General features: G+C 40.6%; 1 protein-coding gene across 3 annotated transcripts in view; it reads left to right on the forward strand.

The window, feature by feature from the left end:
* Window positions 1-182: 182 nt before the first annotated feature.
* Window positions 183-20,546, forward strand: part of LOC136851292 (maternal B9.15 protein-like) — a 48,400-nt gene continuing 28,036 nt past the window's right edge. The window contains exons 1-2 of one of the 3 annotated variants that reach the window (XM_067125283.1): window positions 183-275; window positions 8,459-8,761. In XM_067125283.1, the coding sequence (XP_066981384.1) occupies window positions 8,580-8,761 (182 nt within the window). In that variant the 5' untranslated portion in view covers window positions 183-275; window positions 8,459-8,579. Of the gene's footprint in view, window positions 276-2,482; window positions 2,634-2,662; window positions 2,929-8,458; window positions 8,762-20,546 lie in introns of those variants that run through there. The other 2 variants (XM_067125281.1, XM_067125282.1) reach the window with 2 other exon arrangements.

Consider the following 20,546-nt stretch of genomic DNA (forward strand, 5'->3'; position numbering starts at 1 on the left):
TTCTGGTAGCATTAGCGAACATGCTTTGAAGAGGCTAGATGAACAACGATAACACTACATGCAGTCCAATAGTCAAGGACTCAAGGTTATCAGGCCTGCACATTGAGTCATAAAGTGGATGCATAACATAAGATTATCTAATCAGTAAAGACTCGGTTTCACCCGAACAAAGTCTTGTTTTCCGGTGCTACTCCTCGTGGTGATCTGTCTAGGGGCACTGTTACTGACCAGACGGACGGATACGATTTGCAGTCTGTACTGGCTTCTTGCTAGAGGTAACCAAGATCCAAGAACTTGGTCCATTGAGAACACCTTAACAGTCAGCATCTGGGGAATGGTCACCTTTCTCATCCTTTGATTCTTACAACGCCTTCTTCCGTCTTACTAGTTCCCTATTCTTTTCAAGTCAGGCATGGGCTAGAATTGTTGACGAGGAAAGTCATTCCAACAGCATTTATATTTAATAGAACCTATCATGTGATTTTTCATCGCAAAAAGAAAAAAACGTTTGAAAGTGTCTTTCGTAAGGTTGTTATTATATTTAGAGTCATGACAGGATGACCATCAACGCTTTTAAATTAACGTCTATTGCTTGCGTTTAATTTATGGGGCTTTGGTGAAACAACTGCATGACACTTTTTTTACCTGGAATTCAATGTAGAGTTATTTTTCTTTATTGACAGTACTTGAGAGAATTTGTCTGACTAAATATGAAATGATTTTTGCCTTACGGTTCACGCACCATTTGTTTCCCTCTCGAAACTTTTTATACTTCCGTGTTTTCAGACTCTCGTTACATGGTTTTCTTCAGGCCTGGGCAAGAACACTGTGCTGACCGTCCTATTGTCCCGTGTGTGCGTTTGCGTGATTGTGTGTGTTTGAGAGAGAGAGAGAGAGAGAGAGAGAGAGAGAAGCATTCCTTTCTGTTTTCAGATAGAATTTGCGTGGACTGGAGATGTCTTGAGAAGACTGAACATAGATTAAGAACGTGTATATCTTTCTTACAATTTTTGTCCAGTCATTGTCTTGTTTTAGTGACGTTTTAATTATTTCTCCTTAGAAAAACAATGACCTGCGTTTCTGTCATGTGTATTCTTCAACAGCATCTTGTCCAAGCTCTGCAGTCAGACAATGAGGTGTTTACGTGATATGGCGACAGCAGCAGAGAGCTCCACCCTCATAATTACGCACCTGAAACACAATGCACTCAAAAAGAACGGTTCCGGAAGTACGCAAGGACAGCTTCGTCTGGGCTGAAGTATGCCGATTCTGGAACAAAGTTATGTTCCATGCGAAAAGAATGTCAGATTGTTTGGAAGACCAAGATTTATGAACGCTGAAATACCAAGTTTAGTCGTACTTTAGACAACCTTATGTATTCCTTTTCCAAAAGAGATGCTAAGAGAGAGGTTAACACATAATATCTGAACTACATAAACACGCACAGATATTAACATTATATAGATATATATATATATATATATATATATATATATATATATATATATGTTAGACTTCTGTCCAAAACTGAATAGCATTCTAATGGTGTATTTATTCAAAAGTTACAATGACAAACATTAGATAGGCAATATCCAGTTTGAATGAGGTCCTTTAGTAACTCTACTAATGCACAGAACAATAATGTGTATGAGATAAAGTTTATATGAATACATACACACACACACACACACACACACACACACACATATATATATATATATATATATATATATATATATATATATATATATATATATATATATGTGTGTGTGTGTGTGTGTGTGTGTAATGTGTGTGCCTATGTGCGTGTGTTTATGTGTAGTTTAGAGAGAGAGAGATGGGGAGGGCAGCAATTATACGTGAAACCTCTGTGCTTATATACTGTATATATATATATATATATATATATATATATATATATATATATATAAATATATATATTATATATATAGATATAAACAAGATAATGATATAATGATCATTACCACGTCCATGCTTTAATTGCTGAATAGTCGATAATCATGAGCTCCGTGCAAAAAAAAAAAATTTCCTATTTACTTAAACGAAGTTTATCAGGTGTGCGTCTGACCACTTACATGCGCGGAACCATTCATATGGATTCGTTAGCAATGTGTTGCTTTTCCCATGGGTCACCTGCTATTAGAGGAAGCGACTAAATGTGGACACGCACACATTCACACAGACACACACACAAACATATATATACATATATAAATACTGTAATTATAGAGAAGAATCGGCACTTGCAAGAGCAAAATGTTTTAATAATTATTCAAAGGTGGCGGATTACGTTATGGCCAATTCGACATTGCATCTTCATTTAATCTGTTGCTATGTCTTCACAAATGCCATTTCTTACTCAAGAAGAAGAACGCTCCTTGGTGCCACATGTCTTCCTTTATCAGTTCCTCGTCTTATGAACCCGTGCGAGGAAACGTAAAAATTTGGCACCGCTGTAAAGAATTCTTTGTCTTAATGCGATGTTATGGAGCTTGTGATTGGTCGACACAGATGAAGCGAGCAATGTGATTGGTTCATGTTCCTTCCCCGTGCTGTTTTACCTATTTTAGCAGAAGTAATAATAATCGTCAGGGCCGTGGAAAGTACTGAGGGTGAGGAGGAAATTGAAATTTGTGATTTTTCGAGCCGTATCGATCATTTTTGTGTAGAAAAGTATACTGAACGAATCGGAGCTTTATTGGAAAGCCGAATGTGAGCGTAATATGAGTGAATGATGCGGGAGGGCGGAGGAAAAGCCAAAAATATGTGGATGTTGGTGTCAGCGAGGCGCTGTGTGATCCGTAATCTCTCTCTCCCTTTGTTCACGTCGAAGCTGTTTCCTGGTATTGAGTGGTGGTCTCGATATTGCCGTTGAAGGCGTTTTCGTGAACTTGGTCGTTGTGAATGGTAAAAGTTATAGCCTACTGGATACCCAGTCTGGTGTAGGGCAGGCTAGAGGTCTGTCCTGTTCCACCTTAACGTGTGACAGTCTGACTAAGCTAGCAGAGACCACGGGGTAATCCTGCAAGTTTGGGGTCCAAATTCACTGCTCCCTCGTGTGTTTTTAAGTTTTCTCTCCCATTCTCATTTTCTTCCTTTGACAGATCTGCAGACAGAAGTTTATTTAAAAAAAAAGAGTATCTGTTGACTGAAGCAGAGATTGCAAAAAAAGAAAAAGGGAATAGCGTAAAGCTCTGCACTGTGACCTCACTCGAATAGTGTAGCGTGGCCGCAGCTCTGTTTGTGGAATGAGTGCTTAGCTTAGGAACCAGGAACCAGGAACCAGGTAGGAACCTGGCACAGGCTCCTGGTCTTCAGCAGGCACTGTAGATAAATCTGATAAAATGATCAGTTTATCTGCTTACCAGAAGCAGAGATTTACCAAATTCTCAAAATTCTATGGGTCCGTATCCCTTAAGACATTTTTTGTTTGTTTACGTTCCCCTTTATTTCCTTTGTTTTCTTACAATCTGCTTCTGTAAGCAGATAACCTGCTCATTTTTTTATTGTTCTTCATGATTCAATAAATATTTGATAATCTGTGGGCTGATTTTAACTTTATGTAGTGCAGTGAATTTGGACCCTTAGACTGAACTGTAGTCTTACCAATATGGTGTGGTAAGGTAGGCTAAGGTAACCAGGACTGTATTTGTGATAGGTGTAGCATAGGTCCATCTGATATGGAAAAGTTTAGTAATTTAAGGTAAACGATATTTAGGTTAGGTCGTCAATTTTTTGTATCTTCGGAGGTTGTATAGGCTTAGGCCAAGAAGAACCCTACCACAGCCTGAGTCCCACTAGTCACCCACTGGAATATTTACCACCTTTTGTGTATGTTTAATGTTTATGATATTGGTAAAACTTAAGACAACTACTGCACCTCTCTGGTTCAATAATTACTAGCCTAAAGTATTTTATGTGCAAATTGGGCACCTTGTTTAGTACCAGCCCCTTGGGATGAATGTCAAAACATGAACAAAGATGGTAAATATCATAAACATAAACAAGATCATAAACAAAAACACCAATTATTCTGGTCAGTGACTGGCGGGATCCAGGCAATGGTACTAGTCTTCAGTTTTACCACAATATTTACCATCTTTTATTTGTTTGTACATTATCCCTGAGGAGCTGATGCTAAACACGGTGCCCATTTTGCATGTAAACTGGTAGATACCAAACTGGAAGGGCACAGTAGTTGTCTTCAGTGTTACCGTTCAGTTTACCTGCACTGTCATTAGAATGACTGTCCATGCCAGTACGCCTATTGCTTGAGACTAGGTCTACAGCATGCGCTATATCTTTAAACCTATTCTAGTTATATAAGAGGTCACTGGTCAGAACTTGTAAGTATCACAGTAGAAGAATCAAACAGCCCTTAGTTGTTTTTGGAGGTCCATTGTTTATGTGGTGATGCCGTCATCACCTCATTGTAGGAACTTTATTTGCTTAGTGTATGAATCAGGGTTTTGCCAGCTTTAGTTGTATGTATGTTGGGGTTGGAGGTTTGGATGATGTTGACTCCTGCTTTTGTGATGTCAGACATTGCTTTTAATGAATGAAAGTTGCCTGAATTACATATGAAAGCAATAAATTAATATAACATGTGTTTTGCCCTACTGCCATGAATGTAGAAGTTCTTATGCAGAAATAGGTTACGCTGGTGATTTGAAAAATTTTAGAAATATGTGTACGTAAACAGAAAAAGCATTGTTTCCCTAAAAGCTTATGCAAAAACTGCTACCATATAAGTCACTACAGCATTATAATTAAGTTCTTATGATAAATGAAAAGCAAATCATCTCTTGAACACTACCACTTTTTTTGGGACCATTTATGATTGATAAAGAATAGAAGAATAGTATATAGAATTTAGGCCAGATGCCAAGTGCTGGGACCTATGAGGTCTTCAGCGCTGAAATGGAATTGACAGTAAAAGGTTTGAGAGGTGTAACAGGAGGAAAACAATACAGTTGCACTGTGAATCAATTGTTAGGAGAGGGTGGAAACTAAGAATGAGAGAGATTGCAGGTAGGGGCCGAAGGGACACTACTAAGAACCTTAAGTAATGCCCACAGTATACTGTATTAGGTGCATTGATAGCACTACCCTCCTGTGGGGCATTTATGATTGATGAATATTTTGTAGCAAATGGCTATGGATTTTAAGGTCCAGTACTTTGCATAAATTTTGAGTAATATGAGTAGTTTTTTCACTTGAGATAATGTAAAATATGTGAAAATTGTACTATTATACTGTACATTAAATCCTAAGAATTTCAGCCAGAATGATGTGTAGGCAAGTGCCAAATTTATAAGTTATATATGGAATTTAGTAAAAATGTTTGTAAAATTTTTTACATTATGTATTCTTTGTGTGGATATTTTAGGTCCAAACATGGTGCTTTTGCTGTGAATTGTCATAGTGTTAGCTTTGTTAATACAATATTGTAGATGCTGTACACAGTACAAAGGAGAACTAGACAGATATATCACTTACCTTGTACACATTCATTAATTTCTCTAATCACTGGTGGTCAAAATGAAACACTGTGCTTTTAAAACTTTAAACAAGTAGTTGTTGTATATGGGCAGTGCTACTTTTATGGTATGTTTACTGTATCATGTAGACGGAAGAGTAATGTTTGTAAATAAATACAGTGCAATAACTTTTCATGGTAATAAATCCCATGTTGTATGTTAATCCAAACTCTTGGCTTCCTGAGAACCAGTTCGTTTATAGTAAAAAATTAGGTACCAATACTTGTGACGATCTTATAGATCAAACTAGTTACATCTGAAACAACCTTGACCGTGGGAAAGCGTCAAAGTCGTGTTCTGATTGGTTATAGTGTTAACTTGGACTTGGATAACCGTAGTTCTTTTGTATAAATAAACAGTATATAAATTGTAATGCAGTTTTTAGAGGCCATGTACAGTACTTGATTTCCACATTATTTTTAATTGACCAGAGCATAGAACTATCACAGTTGGTTTTCATAGGAAGGACAGTTTTTTGGGACTTTTAAAGTGACAGTAATGTAGTACATTTTGAGAATTGTTGGCCCAGTTAGTTGCTTCCCCGTTAGACGTGAAATTAAGTAGGATTTAGCTTGAATTGGAAAGTTAGAAGCTACAATGATTTGTCAGAATCCAGTATTGTTTGTAATAGTACCATTATGCTCAGTTTTTTTTTTTATTATTATTATTATTATTATTAAACGTCACTCGATTCGGGTCTGCTGATCTACTATTGGTAGTTTAATTTTTCAGTGGCACCTTAGGATTTTTTCTGTCAAAGTTGTACAGTATGTAATGTTGGTTTCTTTTTCCCAACAAAGGGTATTTAGTAATATGAACGTAATTAAAACATATTTTCGTGTCCAGTGTCCAAAAATTTTGTTTCTTGAGGAAACTAATATATGCACTTCAGAGTTAGCACCTGCAGCTCATTTTGTAGAGTATACGGTGTTTGTAATTATCAGATTTGTGATAGATATTTTGGTGACTATTGTTACTGAATTTTGCATGCCCTATCCCTTATTTTCCAGCTCTTTTTTAATTGTTTTGTTATTTTTATTTTAGTTTTCATTTATTTTCATTTAAAAGTCACCGCATAGTACTTCTCTTGTGTCTGTTTTTGTCTTCACATGTGGATAATCTGTTCTTTGAAACCTTGCGCAGCATGTCAGTTTGGTTTTTAGCATATTCCATATGAATAAGTGCATGTCATGAATAATAATAATAATGATGACTAACAGATTTTGCTTGATGTTGAATAAACAGTGTTTGCGTTATTAGGATTGTAATTATGATGCGTGTCTGATGTAAATACTAAGTGATAAGCATGAGTGAGAGGTGATGGAACGGTCTGCCTAGGGTCGTGTATTTCTCGAGTCCCGTACGACAAGAGTAGTCTGTTTATCTTGTGCATCTGTTCTGATACTTGTGTGTGTAATGTCCTTTGAGTCTTTTTTTACATATGTTTCCTCTGCAATTACCTCTTTCATCCCTTGGATATCTTTGTACTGTAACCCTTTGTTTTTTAATATAAACTCTTGCATTTTTTTTTATAGGTATTGGAGTACCAAAGAGACTATACTCTGTTTTTTTTTTCCATCTGTCCACCCGCCTGTGGTGCTCGCGCATGGTAAACACCGCGTCCCGGCTTTAAATAGTTATGCAATGTGTAAGTTTAGGTAAATAAAAGGATATCTGGGTGTACATTTTGCACCGAAAGTGTTTTAATAATTTCACTGCACGAATTACACTGTAATATTTGAAATAGGATATTGTTATTGTTGAATGTACAGGCCAGAACGCGACGTGGCGGAAAATTGCCTATCTCCGCTGTTCACCACGGCAAGATATCAATTTATTGGACCACACCTACCCTGCTACTAAGCCACATTTACTTCATATCGTATCTGGCTAAAACGCACTTTTTATAAAAATTAAAAGTATATACTGATATACTTACATTAATAAAGTAACACGTAGCTTAGTAGCAGAGTAGGCTAGGTGTGGTCCAATAAAATTGACATCTTGCCGCAGTGCACTGCGAGAGAAGCAATTTTCCGCCACTGCGTCTGGCTGTTCCATTCGCCACCCCGAAAGGGCAGCTTCCATTCAACAATAATAACAATATCCTATTTCGAATATTAACAGTCTAATTCGCATACAGTAAATTATTAAAACACTTTTCAGGTGCAAATGTACACCCAGATATCCTTTTATTTACCTAAAACTTACACATAGCGTAACTATTTAAAGCCGGGACGTAGTGTTACCATGTGCGAGCATCACAGGCGGGTGGACAGATGGAAAAAGAGTATAGTTATCACTTGTTACAAGTAAAAAGAAAAATTTGGTAGGGAATTCAGTGGAAGATCTGCTGAAGAGGTAGAGGGCAATAAATAATTCATTACTGCTGTCCCAGTCCTTATGTCTTAGCTCATTAGGCTGTGCATGGAGCCACTATTTGAGTGTGTGCAAGATATTCACATGTTCTGACCTCCTTGAAAATTGCCTTTTTAATTGTTCTTCCCTACTACCTATTATGCAATGGTGCCAAGTTTGAATCTGATTTTAGCTTGTCTTTACCTAAAAGTGATCCCGTCAAATTGTTGTTGTGTAACCTACATGGCATGTATGAGCCAAAGAGCTTTTCAAAGGTTGCATTATGGAGAATGGACAAAAAAGAAAGAAAAGTGTAATATGGTCTTTTTTTTTGTTTCTTCTTTTTTGGTCATTTTACTAGGGTGGTTCGAGGCCAGGGGCCTGGGTGTGGTGCATTAACAAAAGTTACATTTTTAGTGGTCAGCATTGTGGCCACATAAAATCTCGCTTGAATTTTATTATTTGATGAGGTTTTCATCTGAAAATTATTCTGACTTAACTACTCTATTATAATAATTTTTTTTCTTTTTATTCAACAGGAGCCCGGTGCTGAAGCTATCACTTGACCAAAGTTGCTTCTACCCCCCATGTGTTTTGTTTTGTTCTTGTATTCCTTTCAAGAGTATAATATTCACTTGCATTCAACCATCCCCTTGCATCATGAAAGAAGAAATTTCTGCAGCAGTTTGCTTCATATCTAAACTCATCCGCCGGAATTCCAATGAAGATGAGGAGAAAATAGAGAAGTTTGAGCAACGTCTGGAAGAACTGTTGAGGGATAGGTTTAGCACTCACTGGCATCCCAGTCAACCTTGGAGAGGACAAGGGTATCGGTGTTTAAGGTAAGTTCACTAGTAGCTTACTGCTGCTGTCAGGTACTTGAAAGTTTTTAGGAGCCCTGTTTGTCATTGTTTACGCCATTAATTACGGTATTCATCTTCATTGTGCATATACTATAAAGTGTATTTTGAAAATGCATTTGCTTAATGCAAATTGCATGAGGAATTGCCATCGTATGTGGGGAAGAGAATTATTTTTCCACCAAGATTATTTAACAGACCTTTTGAGTAAGGTAAGGTAAAAGCAGTATAAAATCAACTTGCCTCCTGAATGACCATTTGATTAATGAGATATTTGTTCTATGGGGACACAAACCATCACCTTTCATGTCTGGAGTACCTTTCGTGCACATGCACTGGACAAGCCTGCGTACTAACTAACAAAGGAGATACCCACGAAGGTTGGGGAGGGATATGCCCCTTTGCTTGACTTTCCTCATTGTCCTGTTCATATCTAGTTTTATTGCTTAAATTGTGCTTTCTCATTTTGTGTTCCTTATTTTGCCTTTTTATATGTTTTGTACTTCATCTCTTATCCTGTTTCCTACCCTTGTGTTTTGTGTAGTGAAGTGCTGAAGCTCTTTTTGTGTGGTTTTGAGTGTTTTTAGTATGGAACTCTGTTTTTTGTGCTTTCTGGCATGGAATTTAGACCAGACCATTGTCGTTGTGTAGGTTTGATAGGCCTTGCAATTGCTTTGTCTCCTGTGGCTGTAGATTCACATTGTTTCTGTATTTCTTGCAAGGGGGAAAGTGTTCTTGTGTTTCTCCCTGCCCCGAATGTGTTTTGTGGTCTTCTCCTTATTAACAGCGTTTTGAGAAATGGCAGAGGTGAACAAAGGATGCTTCTTCTAGCTGTACCCCAACATTGGAAGTGATGCCTGGTCCTTTTAGAACCTTCATTCCCTCATTCCCCTTGCCCTACTCTCCTTCCGTACCCCTCCCATGAAGACTGATTCTCCGCAGTTTCCACCTTTGGGGGGAAAGATACTGAACAACTCAAATCTTTTTTCACATCTTCAGAGGGTATGGCCTAGATTGTAGGCTTTCCCTTTCCCTCTTTGTTTTTGGACTCTGAGGTGGGACAAGCCCAAGAGCAGTTCACTGCTGTCATCAGCTCCTCCCTCTCTTCCTCCTGCCAACCAGTACCAATCCCACTTCCAACATTTTGACCACACTCGACCAAATCCCAGATGACATGGGAGGAAGTAGAGTCCATACTCCAAAGGGAGTAATCAAAATCATCCATTTTCCTTCTTCAGGCAGCTACAGCCATCTTTCTTGTGGAAAAACTGTCTTGGGGTTGGAAACTGGTTGTAGACCTGTCTGTCCTCAACATCTAAGTCAAAGAAACTGCCCTATCAGTTTTGGAATCCGTCAGGGAGGGCGACCACGTGATCTTGATCAACCTTCAGGATGCTTGTTTTCTTATTCCAATCCATGACCATTTGAGGAAATTTCTTTGATTCAAAGCTCTCTGCTATGGTCTGGCTTTAGCTCTCAATTGTTCACCAGTCTTTGCTCTGTGTGGAAGTAGCTTTACTTCTGAAATCTGATTTTGGTGGTGAAACACAACCAAATATCTAGGCATGATTCTGAACACCGCAGAAGGACCGCACCTTCCTCGCCTGTACTGATTTGATGACCTTAAGGAAGTAACAGAACGCTTCCTAGAGAACAAACAGCCAGATCGACATTGGTAAGCTGTGTTGAGTCATCTCAGGTTCCTGGAGAAACTAGTTTTGAACAGGAAGTTCATAACTGCATTTCTTCTGGTGGCAACTGAAAAGACATTCGTCTTTTCCAGACAACCTCCCCCCCTCCATCATCTGGTTCATCTCAATGAAAAAGTTTAGGAGGATCTAGTGTGGTGGTGATCAGACAGAAATCTCATGCAGGGGATCGCCCTACACCCTCCCCCCACCCCATCTCCTATTTTCAGACTTCTCAAGAAGGTTGGGGGAGCTTATCTGAATGGAGAGTTCACTTCAGGAACATGGACCCTGAACCTTCAATCAGTGTACATCAATATTCTGAAGATGATGCCAGTATGGTTGGCACTGCAGACATTCCTACATAGTCTTCAGTGGTGCAGATATTCCTACATAGTCTTCAGGGGCACTCTGGGGAGGTTGTGAGTGACAGCACTGCCATAGTAGTCCACATAAACAAGCAGGGGGAAGTCTCGCCCAATTTGTGCCATCGTGCCTTACAGAGGCGTAAGTGGGCATCTGTAAACCTGATAGAGCAGAAAGCCTGGTACATTCCCAGGGAGAAGATCATCGTCACTGACAGTTTGAGCCAACAGGGCCATCTGGATGAAGCAGTAGCTGACAGTCTGTTCAGGGTGTGGTGATGTCTGGTGATTGATTTATTTGCCTCCAGGTTGAACAACAAGCTTCCCATCTTATGCTCTCCAGTCCCCAATCTAGGGGCTGCAATGCAAGACACTTTTCAGCATTCATAGGACAACATGGATATATATGGGTTTCCACCGTTCATTCTCCTTCAGAGAATTCTGAATGGTGTTCATTACTCTGAATCTTTGCATGACTCTGGTGGCTCACATTCACCGGTACCATCAAGCAGTACACTTGCTGCTTTTCATGGGGGGAGATTATCCAGCATTTCTTTCGAAAGAAAGGCTTTTCTAGAAGAACAGTGAAAGAAATGTCTGACTTTCTCCATCCCTCATCAGTGAATGTTTACCAAGGAAAGTGGGTCATCTTGTGTGAATGGTGTTGTAGATGGGGTCACTCTTTAGTCGGTACCTCTCTCCAATGTGTAGCAGACTTCCTTGTTTCCCTTCTTTTAGGCAAGGGCCTATTAGTTTCCTCAATCAAAGGTTAGTGCTGCCCTCTCCCAGGTCTTCCAATTATATAACATAGACCTTCCACCTCCTTAGAAATATCTGGGCGTAATTAGGAGTTTTGGGCAGTCTTGCCCCTAACCTTAGTCCTACAGAGCATGAGGACTGCCCCATACCGGCTTTTGTCGTGGGCATTAGACAGGAATTTGACCTTGAAAGTGGTTTTGCTGTTGGCCCTCAATCGGCAAAGAGAGCAAAGGAATTGCATGGCCTATCTTGCCTTGTCCAGTTTACTGAACAGAGGAGATCAGTCTCCATCTCATTTGTACCAGAGTTTGTAGCCAAGACTCAAAACTCTTCAGTCCCAGATCTGAGATTTGACTCTTTCTCTGCTACCTCCCTGCAGGATTTTGTTGGTTCACACCCTAAACTGTTGTCTGAAAAGGATGAAAAGTCTCTGTTTGAAGTGCAGATGTCTTTTTGTGAGTACGGAAAAGAGTAAAAAGGTGGTGTTGAAGAACACTATCTCCTCCTGGTTGAGGGAAGTTATTTCCAGAGTGTATGGCTCATCGGATGTCGAAGATGGTCTCCTGCTTCACCCATCTGCTCATGACCCTCTGGGTGTTGGACCTTCACTAGCTTTCCATAAGAACTTCTCGGTCCAGTAGGTGATGAGGGCTGTGGTTTGGAGATGTCAGGCCACCTCCTTCTACCTGAGGGATATCACTCACAAGTCCTTAGTTGTGTTGATTGCCTTAACCTAGTAGGGATAGTTGCCGAGTGACAGTACCTCCTCCTTGGAGGGGGTGCCGGGTTCTGTGGGATTTTCCAACATAATGCCTCCCACTGGGCATTGAGGGCTGGGGAGGGAGTGGTACCTTCTGACAAGGATGACAGGGTAACCAAGTACTGCTAAGGTATTGTCAAAGAAGTACATCTTACCTCTTCTCAATCTTTTAGGGCACTTTCCAACACATTAGGACACACTCCGACACATTAGGACACAAAGTCTCTCTTCTGGTAGTACCACCCTCTTGATTAGTGAGTCTCTAGATATGAATGGTATTGGCTTGTGTTCCCCATAGAAACAAATATTAAATTTATAAAGTAATTTGTATTTTTCTTAGGTATACAAACTTGAACCTTATTTAGGAACAATGCAACCACTATAGTCAACATTTTTATTCCACTCAGGACATTTGGTGTATCACTAAGTTATTTTCGACCTAAATAGAGACAAAACACCCAAAACATAAAACTTTATACTAGTAAAATACAAAAATCAAAGAAAGGTCACACCTAAGAATAATTTTATAAACGTTACCATAAAAAAACACTAAATCAGAAATGAAATCATAGTGACTAACACTGGCTTTCAAATCAGCAAATTACAATAATAAAAAACTAAGAAAACAAACTCAAGACGATCAATAGAAACAATAAACACAGAAATAAGAAGCATTGAAAAGACAAACATGAGAAGAAAAATTACCGGGCTCTTTGTATGAAGCTGAAAAGAAAAGAGTGGATAGAAAATCAGTAGATTATAACGGAAGGATCTGTCCTTTTCCGGGTATTCATAATCTACTGATTTTCTATCCACTCTTGCTATCCAGTCATTAAGCAAATTTATCTATTGTGTAATTTTTCTTTTCGTGTTTGTGTTTTTTAATGTTTCCTATTTCTGTGTTTTATTTGCTTTTATTTTATCTATTGAGTTTGTTTTTCTTAGTTTCATTGGTTATTGTAATTCACTGAATTGTATTAGTTTTAAGTCACCATGTTTTCTTCTCTGAGTAGTGTTTTTTTTTTATGGTAACGTAGTTTATAAAAAAGTATTCTTGAGTGTGACCTTTCTTTGGTTTTGTATTTTACTTGTATAAAGTTTTATGATTTGGTGTTTTGTCTCTATTTTAGGTTGAAAATGGCTTAGTTTATTAAAACTGAAACTTCCCAGTGGAATAAAAATATTGACTATAGCGTTTATTTGGCGTTCCTAATGAGGATCAGATTCCCTAGGAATCAATCTCTAGCAACTAACTTGAACCTTTCACAATTGAGGAAATCCTTCTCTGCCACCCCACTACTACTACCAGTGGTGCAATATTTCAGCTGAAAGTCCAATGGGGAAAGTTGGGTGAAGGGGCATATCTTTCCCCCCTTCTTGGGTATCTCCCTTGTTAGTTAAGTACATGGGCTTTTCCAGCGCATGTGCAGGAAAGGTACTCCAGATATGAAAGGTGCAGGTTCGTATACTAAGGCAATATATGTACCAGTTACTTTAAGTAATTTGGTACTTTTTACAAAAACTTTTGCTGTAATTTCCAGAACAAGCATTAGATATATATTTTTTTTATAAAGAATTTTTCTCTAGAATTTCCAAAAAAGAACAGTTTGCCATAATAAAACTCTAATTATTAAAGTACACATGAAATTGGAACCCCTACCTTGAATAATGCTTCAGATTTGTAATCTGAGTCAAGTTCTGTACTGTTCAGTATAGAATGATGCTCCAATCTTGCTGAATGAATTTTTTTATACTTACTATGAGTACATAGTGCTTGTTTCTGACTTCACAAAAAATTTGGTTTCCTAAAGCCAAATGGAGTTTCAGGCATTCCAGAAGGAAATTTTGAAGTGCCTCAACACTATTGTTGGAAAGATAATGTTGGGAGCAGATAGGCAATTTAATTTAGGCTGATACTTATACAAATATTTTGGAAATCTGCTTCTATATATGTATTGAAGTGATTTCCACAAATTATTACTTGACATTATTCAAGTCAGTATGTTATGGTGAAGTATTTAAGCCAGATATGCTGTAGTGAAATAAATTGGAGTGAATGATTAGTCTTAGTAATAATGAATTTGAATATTAAATATCAGCAGTATATTAATGTATATAGGCAGTCCCTGGTTAATGGTGGGAATTCCATCCCCGGCGGAGAGCAGCTAACCAAAAATTGGCGATAATAGCGCCAAAATCCCTGCTTAATGGTGCCATTAACTGGATATCGGCACTGTTAACTGGAGATCGGCGCCGAAATCCCCACTTGACACCACTGTTAACTGGAGATGTGGAAAATCCAGTTAATGATGTCGCTACCCAAGCCCTGTAACACCGAAACCGTTAACCAATGCCTCCAGTAAGCAGGGACTGCCTGTAGTATTCATCATTGTAATAATGAATTTGAACATTAAAAGTCAACAGTATATTATAGTATTCATCATTGCAAAGTTAATTGTACAGGATAATTTTATATAAGTAACTTAGCAAGTAATTACATAGCTAGTTTCCTCTTGCGCGGCAGCTTAAATGAAAAAATTCACGGGTAATGTTTCAAAAGTTTAGTGCAGGTGACTGGTCCCGCCCACTAACGGGAATACCAGGAACTACGTAGTAGACAACCTCATTGTTTCTACCGGCACTTGAGTAAACACCGAGTGTTGATAGCAGCTCTATTCTTAAATTTTCCGGTCAGAGACCAGATTTCAGTGATATATTATTGCTGATTTCGGGTAGCCTTCAGACCTACAGTTTTCAAGATAAGTATTTTATTGTTTTGTTATTAAGATCTGATTCAGGTTTATCATATTTCGCTCCAGTAGCGAATTTACATTAACAGGCATTCCCTGGTTAATGGCGGGCTTGGTTAACAGCGATCCGGTTTTATGGCACTTGTTTAGCGACGAAAATCGGCAATTTTCGGTGCTGAAAATCGCTGATTTCCGCTTATCAGCACCAATAATTGGGTATAGGCGCTGATACATACCTAACAGAGGTGCTGATAGCCGAAAATTGGCGCTTTTTGGCGCTGATAAGCCCAGAAACTCGCCGAAAAAGCGAGCAGCGATTTTCGGTTTATCACGCCCTCAGAAACGGAACCTCGCCGATAACCAGGGACTGCCTGTAAATTGGGTAACTACCACTAGCATAATTTACTGATTAAACTTAAACATTGCGTTCGCTACTACAGTACCTTTACTGTACTGATTAGTGTAATAAAACGTGAATATTGCATTTGCTACCGAACCAGTATTTTTGGTAATGAAATGCATATGTACAAGTCTCAAATAATGTTTGATAGGAATTGAGATATGTCTATATGATGGTACTCTGTGTACTTCTAACTTTGGTCGGTAAAGGGTAACTTTCCTTTTCTGAGTAGCATAACAAGACGTAAACATTGCATTCGCTACCGAACCAATTTTCGGTAATGAAATACATATCTGCAAGTCTCAAATAATGTTTGTTAAGAACTGAGATGTCTGTATGATAATACTCTGGATACTTCAAACCTTTGTCAATAAAGAATTAATTAAACATCTTTTTATTAAACTCTCATATGCATAGAACTGAAAAAGTGCAAGGGCAGTCCCCGGTTAATGGCAGGCTTGGTTAACAGCGCTCTGGTTTTATGGTGCTTGTCTAGTGACGAAAATTGGCAATTTTCGGTGCCGAAAATCGCCAATTTCTGCTTATTGGTGCCAATACATACCTAACAGAGGCGCCGATAACTGAAAATCGCCGCTTTTCTGCGAAGATAATCTCTGAAAATCGCCGAAAAAGTGCCAAAACTGCCGATTTTTGGTTAGCAGCGAATTTCGGTTATCATCACACCCTCAGAAACGGAACCCCGCCGATAACCGGGGACTGATCGCCCAGGAGTGCTCACCAGCTCCCAGTTCTTGGCTCCCGAGCTGATACCTCGCCTGGTGGCAGGCTAGCCTGGCACCAACTACATCCTGGGAGCACCCAGCTCTCGGCACCAGTTCCCGATCATCTGGTGCCAACTCTCTCCTGCTGCCAGCCCTCTTATTTTGTATCCACTTGCTCTCATGCCTGGCTCCCTCGCTTTCTCCCCATGCCATTGCTAGTCTTGTGTCTGGGTTAACAGAAGTTAACTTTGTAACAGTGAAGTGCTGTGCAGTAGAGGAGGTGGCCACTCATCCCCAGATGCTCCTAGACAAAGGTCCCTGTCAGACTCCCATGCACCAAGGAGGAGGCTTACTGGAAGTCCAAGGGAGGTCAGAGGATTTACTCATAGGTAGTCACCCATTCAATCAAGCCTGTTGTCCAGTCCCAGGTGTTGACAAATGTACAGTGAAGGAGGTGGCTACCCAACCCATCGGATCTCCTAAACTCAGTCCCTGTCAGACTCCCTTGCACCAGGGAGGAGGCATACTGGAAGTCCAGGGGAGTCCGAATGGGTTTGCCCCCGTGTAGTTGCCTCCTCTGTGGAGCCTGTTGTCCGCAGGTGTTGAGGAACAGCCATTGGAAAGGTATCCATGAGGATGTACTTTCATTGTAGAAGCACCAGTAACATGTTTTCTAGTGATTCTTGGCCACTGAAAAGGCTCGTTTTGGCTGCTGAGTGTCCGAGCGCCCAGTAGTGTGGGCTAGTGGCATTGATGACATTTTTTCTAGTGATTCTAGGCCACTGAGAAGTCTCGTTTCAGCTGCTGAAGTATCCGAATGCCCAGTGGGATCCGAGCGCCCAGTGTCTAGACGTCCAGCGTTCGAGCACCCAGTGTCCAAGTGTTCACCTGTGCCCGCGTTTTCACCTGCAGTTTGGCACCACCTCTCAGGCATCCGGCACCACCTCTTCAGTACCAGGCTATACAACCTACCCACAAGCGCTTTGTCTCTCTTCAGTCTGTTCCACCTTCGCCTAAAAGCTCAAGACGAGCTGACACTACTTCCTTTTTGCAACAATTAGTGTCTCGGAGTCGTGTCATTTGCAGACAGGGACTGTTGTGTCCGGAATTTTTGAGCTGGTTGTTGAATGCTTCCTTCCCTGGCGTTTTCTTTGTCCTCCTGGGAGTCTCTCAGGGGTTGGAAGCTTGATTTCTTTGATTGGGGAATTGGGCTGGTGCCTTTTGTCTTTCCTCCCTCTGGTGCTTCAACGGAACTTGGACCTACCTTTTGAGGATCGTGTCAGGGTTTTTAATTAGGGTCCTTCTTGACTGACAACAGGGCCACTGGCGTAGAAGATAGAGGTGACACTAGCATTTATCAAGAAGCATATCCTCAGTGTCTCTTAGTTCTGTCCAGCGTGGACAAGGTCAGTCGAGATAGCTTTTAGTGTTTTCCTCTCTTTTCTTTGGGTCTCTGGGAAAGGGAGCTCTAGTACACATTCACAACCAGCCTGCATTACAGTCTCTGTCGCAAGAGTCAGGTTTTGGGATGTTAGTCTCAAATATTGGAACATTAGTGGATGAGTCCACAGGGACTCTGCCTTCCACCAAGTTGTTTTTTAAGTTTGACAGACTTCATAGGAGGGTTTTGCTATTCTTCCTTTAGTTTTCATCCAGTTCCTAGGCTTAAGGCGCAGACAGTAAACACCATAACATTTTTTGGTTCTTCACGGCCGCTGAAGATATGCGCATGGAGCTTGCCGTTCTCTGTTTTTGTCAACCAGTAAGGAGGCTAGCCTCATCTCACAGCCTTCCTATAATTTTGCTGTGTTTTCATTGATCTCTTCTTTGGTCTGTCTTCCTTGGAATGACAGTTCTTCATTGGAGGGGTGGATAGAGCTTTCTCCTGGCACGCTGTTGGCCCAGCGTTCGACTCTCCTACTGGCTAATGAAGAATTAGAGGAATTTATTTCTGGTGATAGAAATTCATTTCTTGTCATAATGTGGTTCGGATCCCACAATAAGCTGTAGGTCCCGTTGCTAGGTAACCAGCTGGTTCTTAGCCATGTAAAATAAATCTAATCCTTCGGGCCAGCCCTAGGAGAGCTGTTAATCAGCTCAGTGGTCTGGTTACACTAAGATAGACTTAACTTTTTCCTTGGAATGACGAGATCTCTACTGAGCGCTCTGTTGATGAAGTCCTTACTTGGGCTCCAAGTAAGAAAGCGCCATGATCCCTCTAGGACCAGCGCTTCCTATCAGCACCCCTTCCGAGCTCCAAGCGCCATCTTCCTGGCACCGATTCCCTAACTCCCAACTTCTGCTCTAGAGTGCCCGGCACTATCTAGAGAGTATTGTGTCGGAATGCAGGAATTTGTCATACCTGGTTTTGGACAGGGCTCTGTTACCCTGCGACCAGGTTCAAGCCTTATAAACCTGCCAGATATTGGTTCCACCATGTACAGTTTTGCATATGTCTTTGGTCTGTATGAGGTATTGTCAAGTCCAATAAGTTGTTCCCGCGCGGATGTCCTCGTGTCTGCACGACTCAAGGATGAACAGGGTCGGCTACTAGTTCGCTCAGTTGTCTGTGAGCCTGTACAATGATATGCAAGTTCGTTCCATTGCTTGCAAGTCCGCAGAATCATCGGCGAGCCTGCATCTTCCTTTTCTCTCTTCAATGAAAGATGAGGTTCTAGACTGAGACAAAGCAGACTGCTTAATAGTCCTCTCCCTAACAATTGTCTTCTGTTTCTGGCCATAAACATCAGTTTTTTCCCGAGTATGTCCATGTATCCCTGGCCAAGTGATATATTTGTTTCCCTTCAAAGAAAGATCGAAGGTTTTGAACGCATACTGGGACAGGGAATCACAGCCAACACTATTGTTTTTTCCCTTAGTCCCGGTCTTCTGTCGGACCTGCAGTAGTGGCTGTCTGAATTTAGATTTTCGGAAGAAGTTCCTTATTATGAGACTAGTCTTAGACTGCTTCTCTCTCCATTTTCTAGTAGAGGGAGCCAGCTTGAGGAACCGGGAAATTTCCAGGACATGTCCCTGGGGAAACGGAACCTTCACACATTTGCCAGAGCGCTGAAAGCAATTCGCTTTAGGCTTCAGTTCTTTTGACCCTAGTTCAATTGTAGACTGTGGTATTCCTTTAGACCAGACCACAGTCCTTAAGTTTTTTACATTAGCACTCACCACCAAGTGACAAGAGGTTTTTACTGCAGACGATAATAGCTTTTTCTGGTCCAACTGGAATTTTTGGCGGATGAACTGAGCCGTCAGAAACTCACTCTTATTTCCAAGTGGACCTTGAATTCCCTGAACTGTCAGGTTATGTGCTTCTACGGGGCAGGCCGACCTTGACTGTCTGCCACCTTAAAGGAACCTTCTAGCAAGGGCAACAGACACCATACTGAATGATTGTTCCAACCTGGACCTCTTCGCTCTTCCACTGTTCAGTATAGTCAAGGAAGAGCTGAAATTTTTCAGGCTGATCAGAACATTACGACATGTCTCATAGCCCCATTCTGAACCATAATTTATGGTTTCAGAATTGCTACAGTTGATTGATGGACTCTCCAAGTATCCTCCCACTATATTTGTTTCTTCTCGAACAACCTCACTTCAAGAAAACACCACCAATGGTGGTACACTCTTATGCAGAGAGGCTTTGGGCTGTCCGGGTGCTTTTCGGGAAGGAAGGGTTTTTTTCAGAGGTGTTACAAGAGACATTTGAAAGATGCAAGCGTCATCTCTTTGCTCAGTCTACCAATCTAAGTAAATGATATTCCGAATTGGGTGTCTCTTCTTCTGGGACACTTATGACTCAATGGCAGCATTGCCTTTTTTATCGGACAGGATATAGAATCTCTCATGTTCCTCCTTGTTAGGGTGGTATCGAGGCCATGTCTGACCTGTGGCACGCAGCTTCGTTTGTTTACCCTGGGATTTTTAACCGAACGAGGACCTTCCAAGACCCAGCTGATCTCTCTCAAGAAGAACTTAATGGAAAAGAAGACAGTCTTGACAGCCAGGGACAGTGCTCCGGGCTCCAAAGAGCACCCACCAGCCTGAGCCTTTACCTCGCCTGACCTCCAGCTCCCCTGGCGCCAGCTCTGCCCCATGTTCCTAGGAGTGCCTGCCAGCTCCTGATCGATTAATTACTTACATCCTGGCGCCAGCTTAGTACACCCAGTGCCTGGTGTCGGCTTCCAATTGTCTGGCGCCAAATCTCTCCACATCCTTGGCTCTGGGGAAGAGTAGGAAGCCCTCTATTCTGTTGAAGTTTTCAGATATTATCTGAGCAGGATTGGAAGCACAGGAGGCCATTCATAACCT

Source organism: Macrobrachium rosenbergii, chromosome 23 (genome assembly GCF_040412425.1).
Source record: "Macrobrachium rosenbergii isolate ZJJX-2024 chromosome 23, ASM4041242v1, whole genome shotgun sequence".
NCBI classification, from domain to species: domain Eukaryota; kingdom Metazoa; phylum Arthropoda; class Malacostraca; order Decapoda; family Palaemonidae; genus Macrobrachium; species Macrobrachium rosenbergii.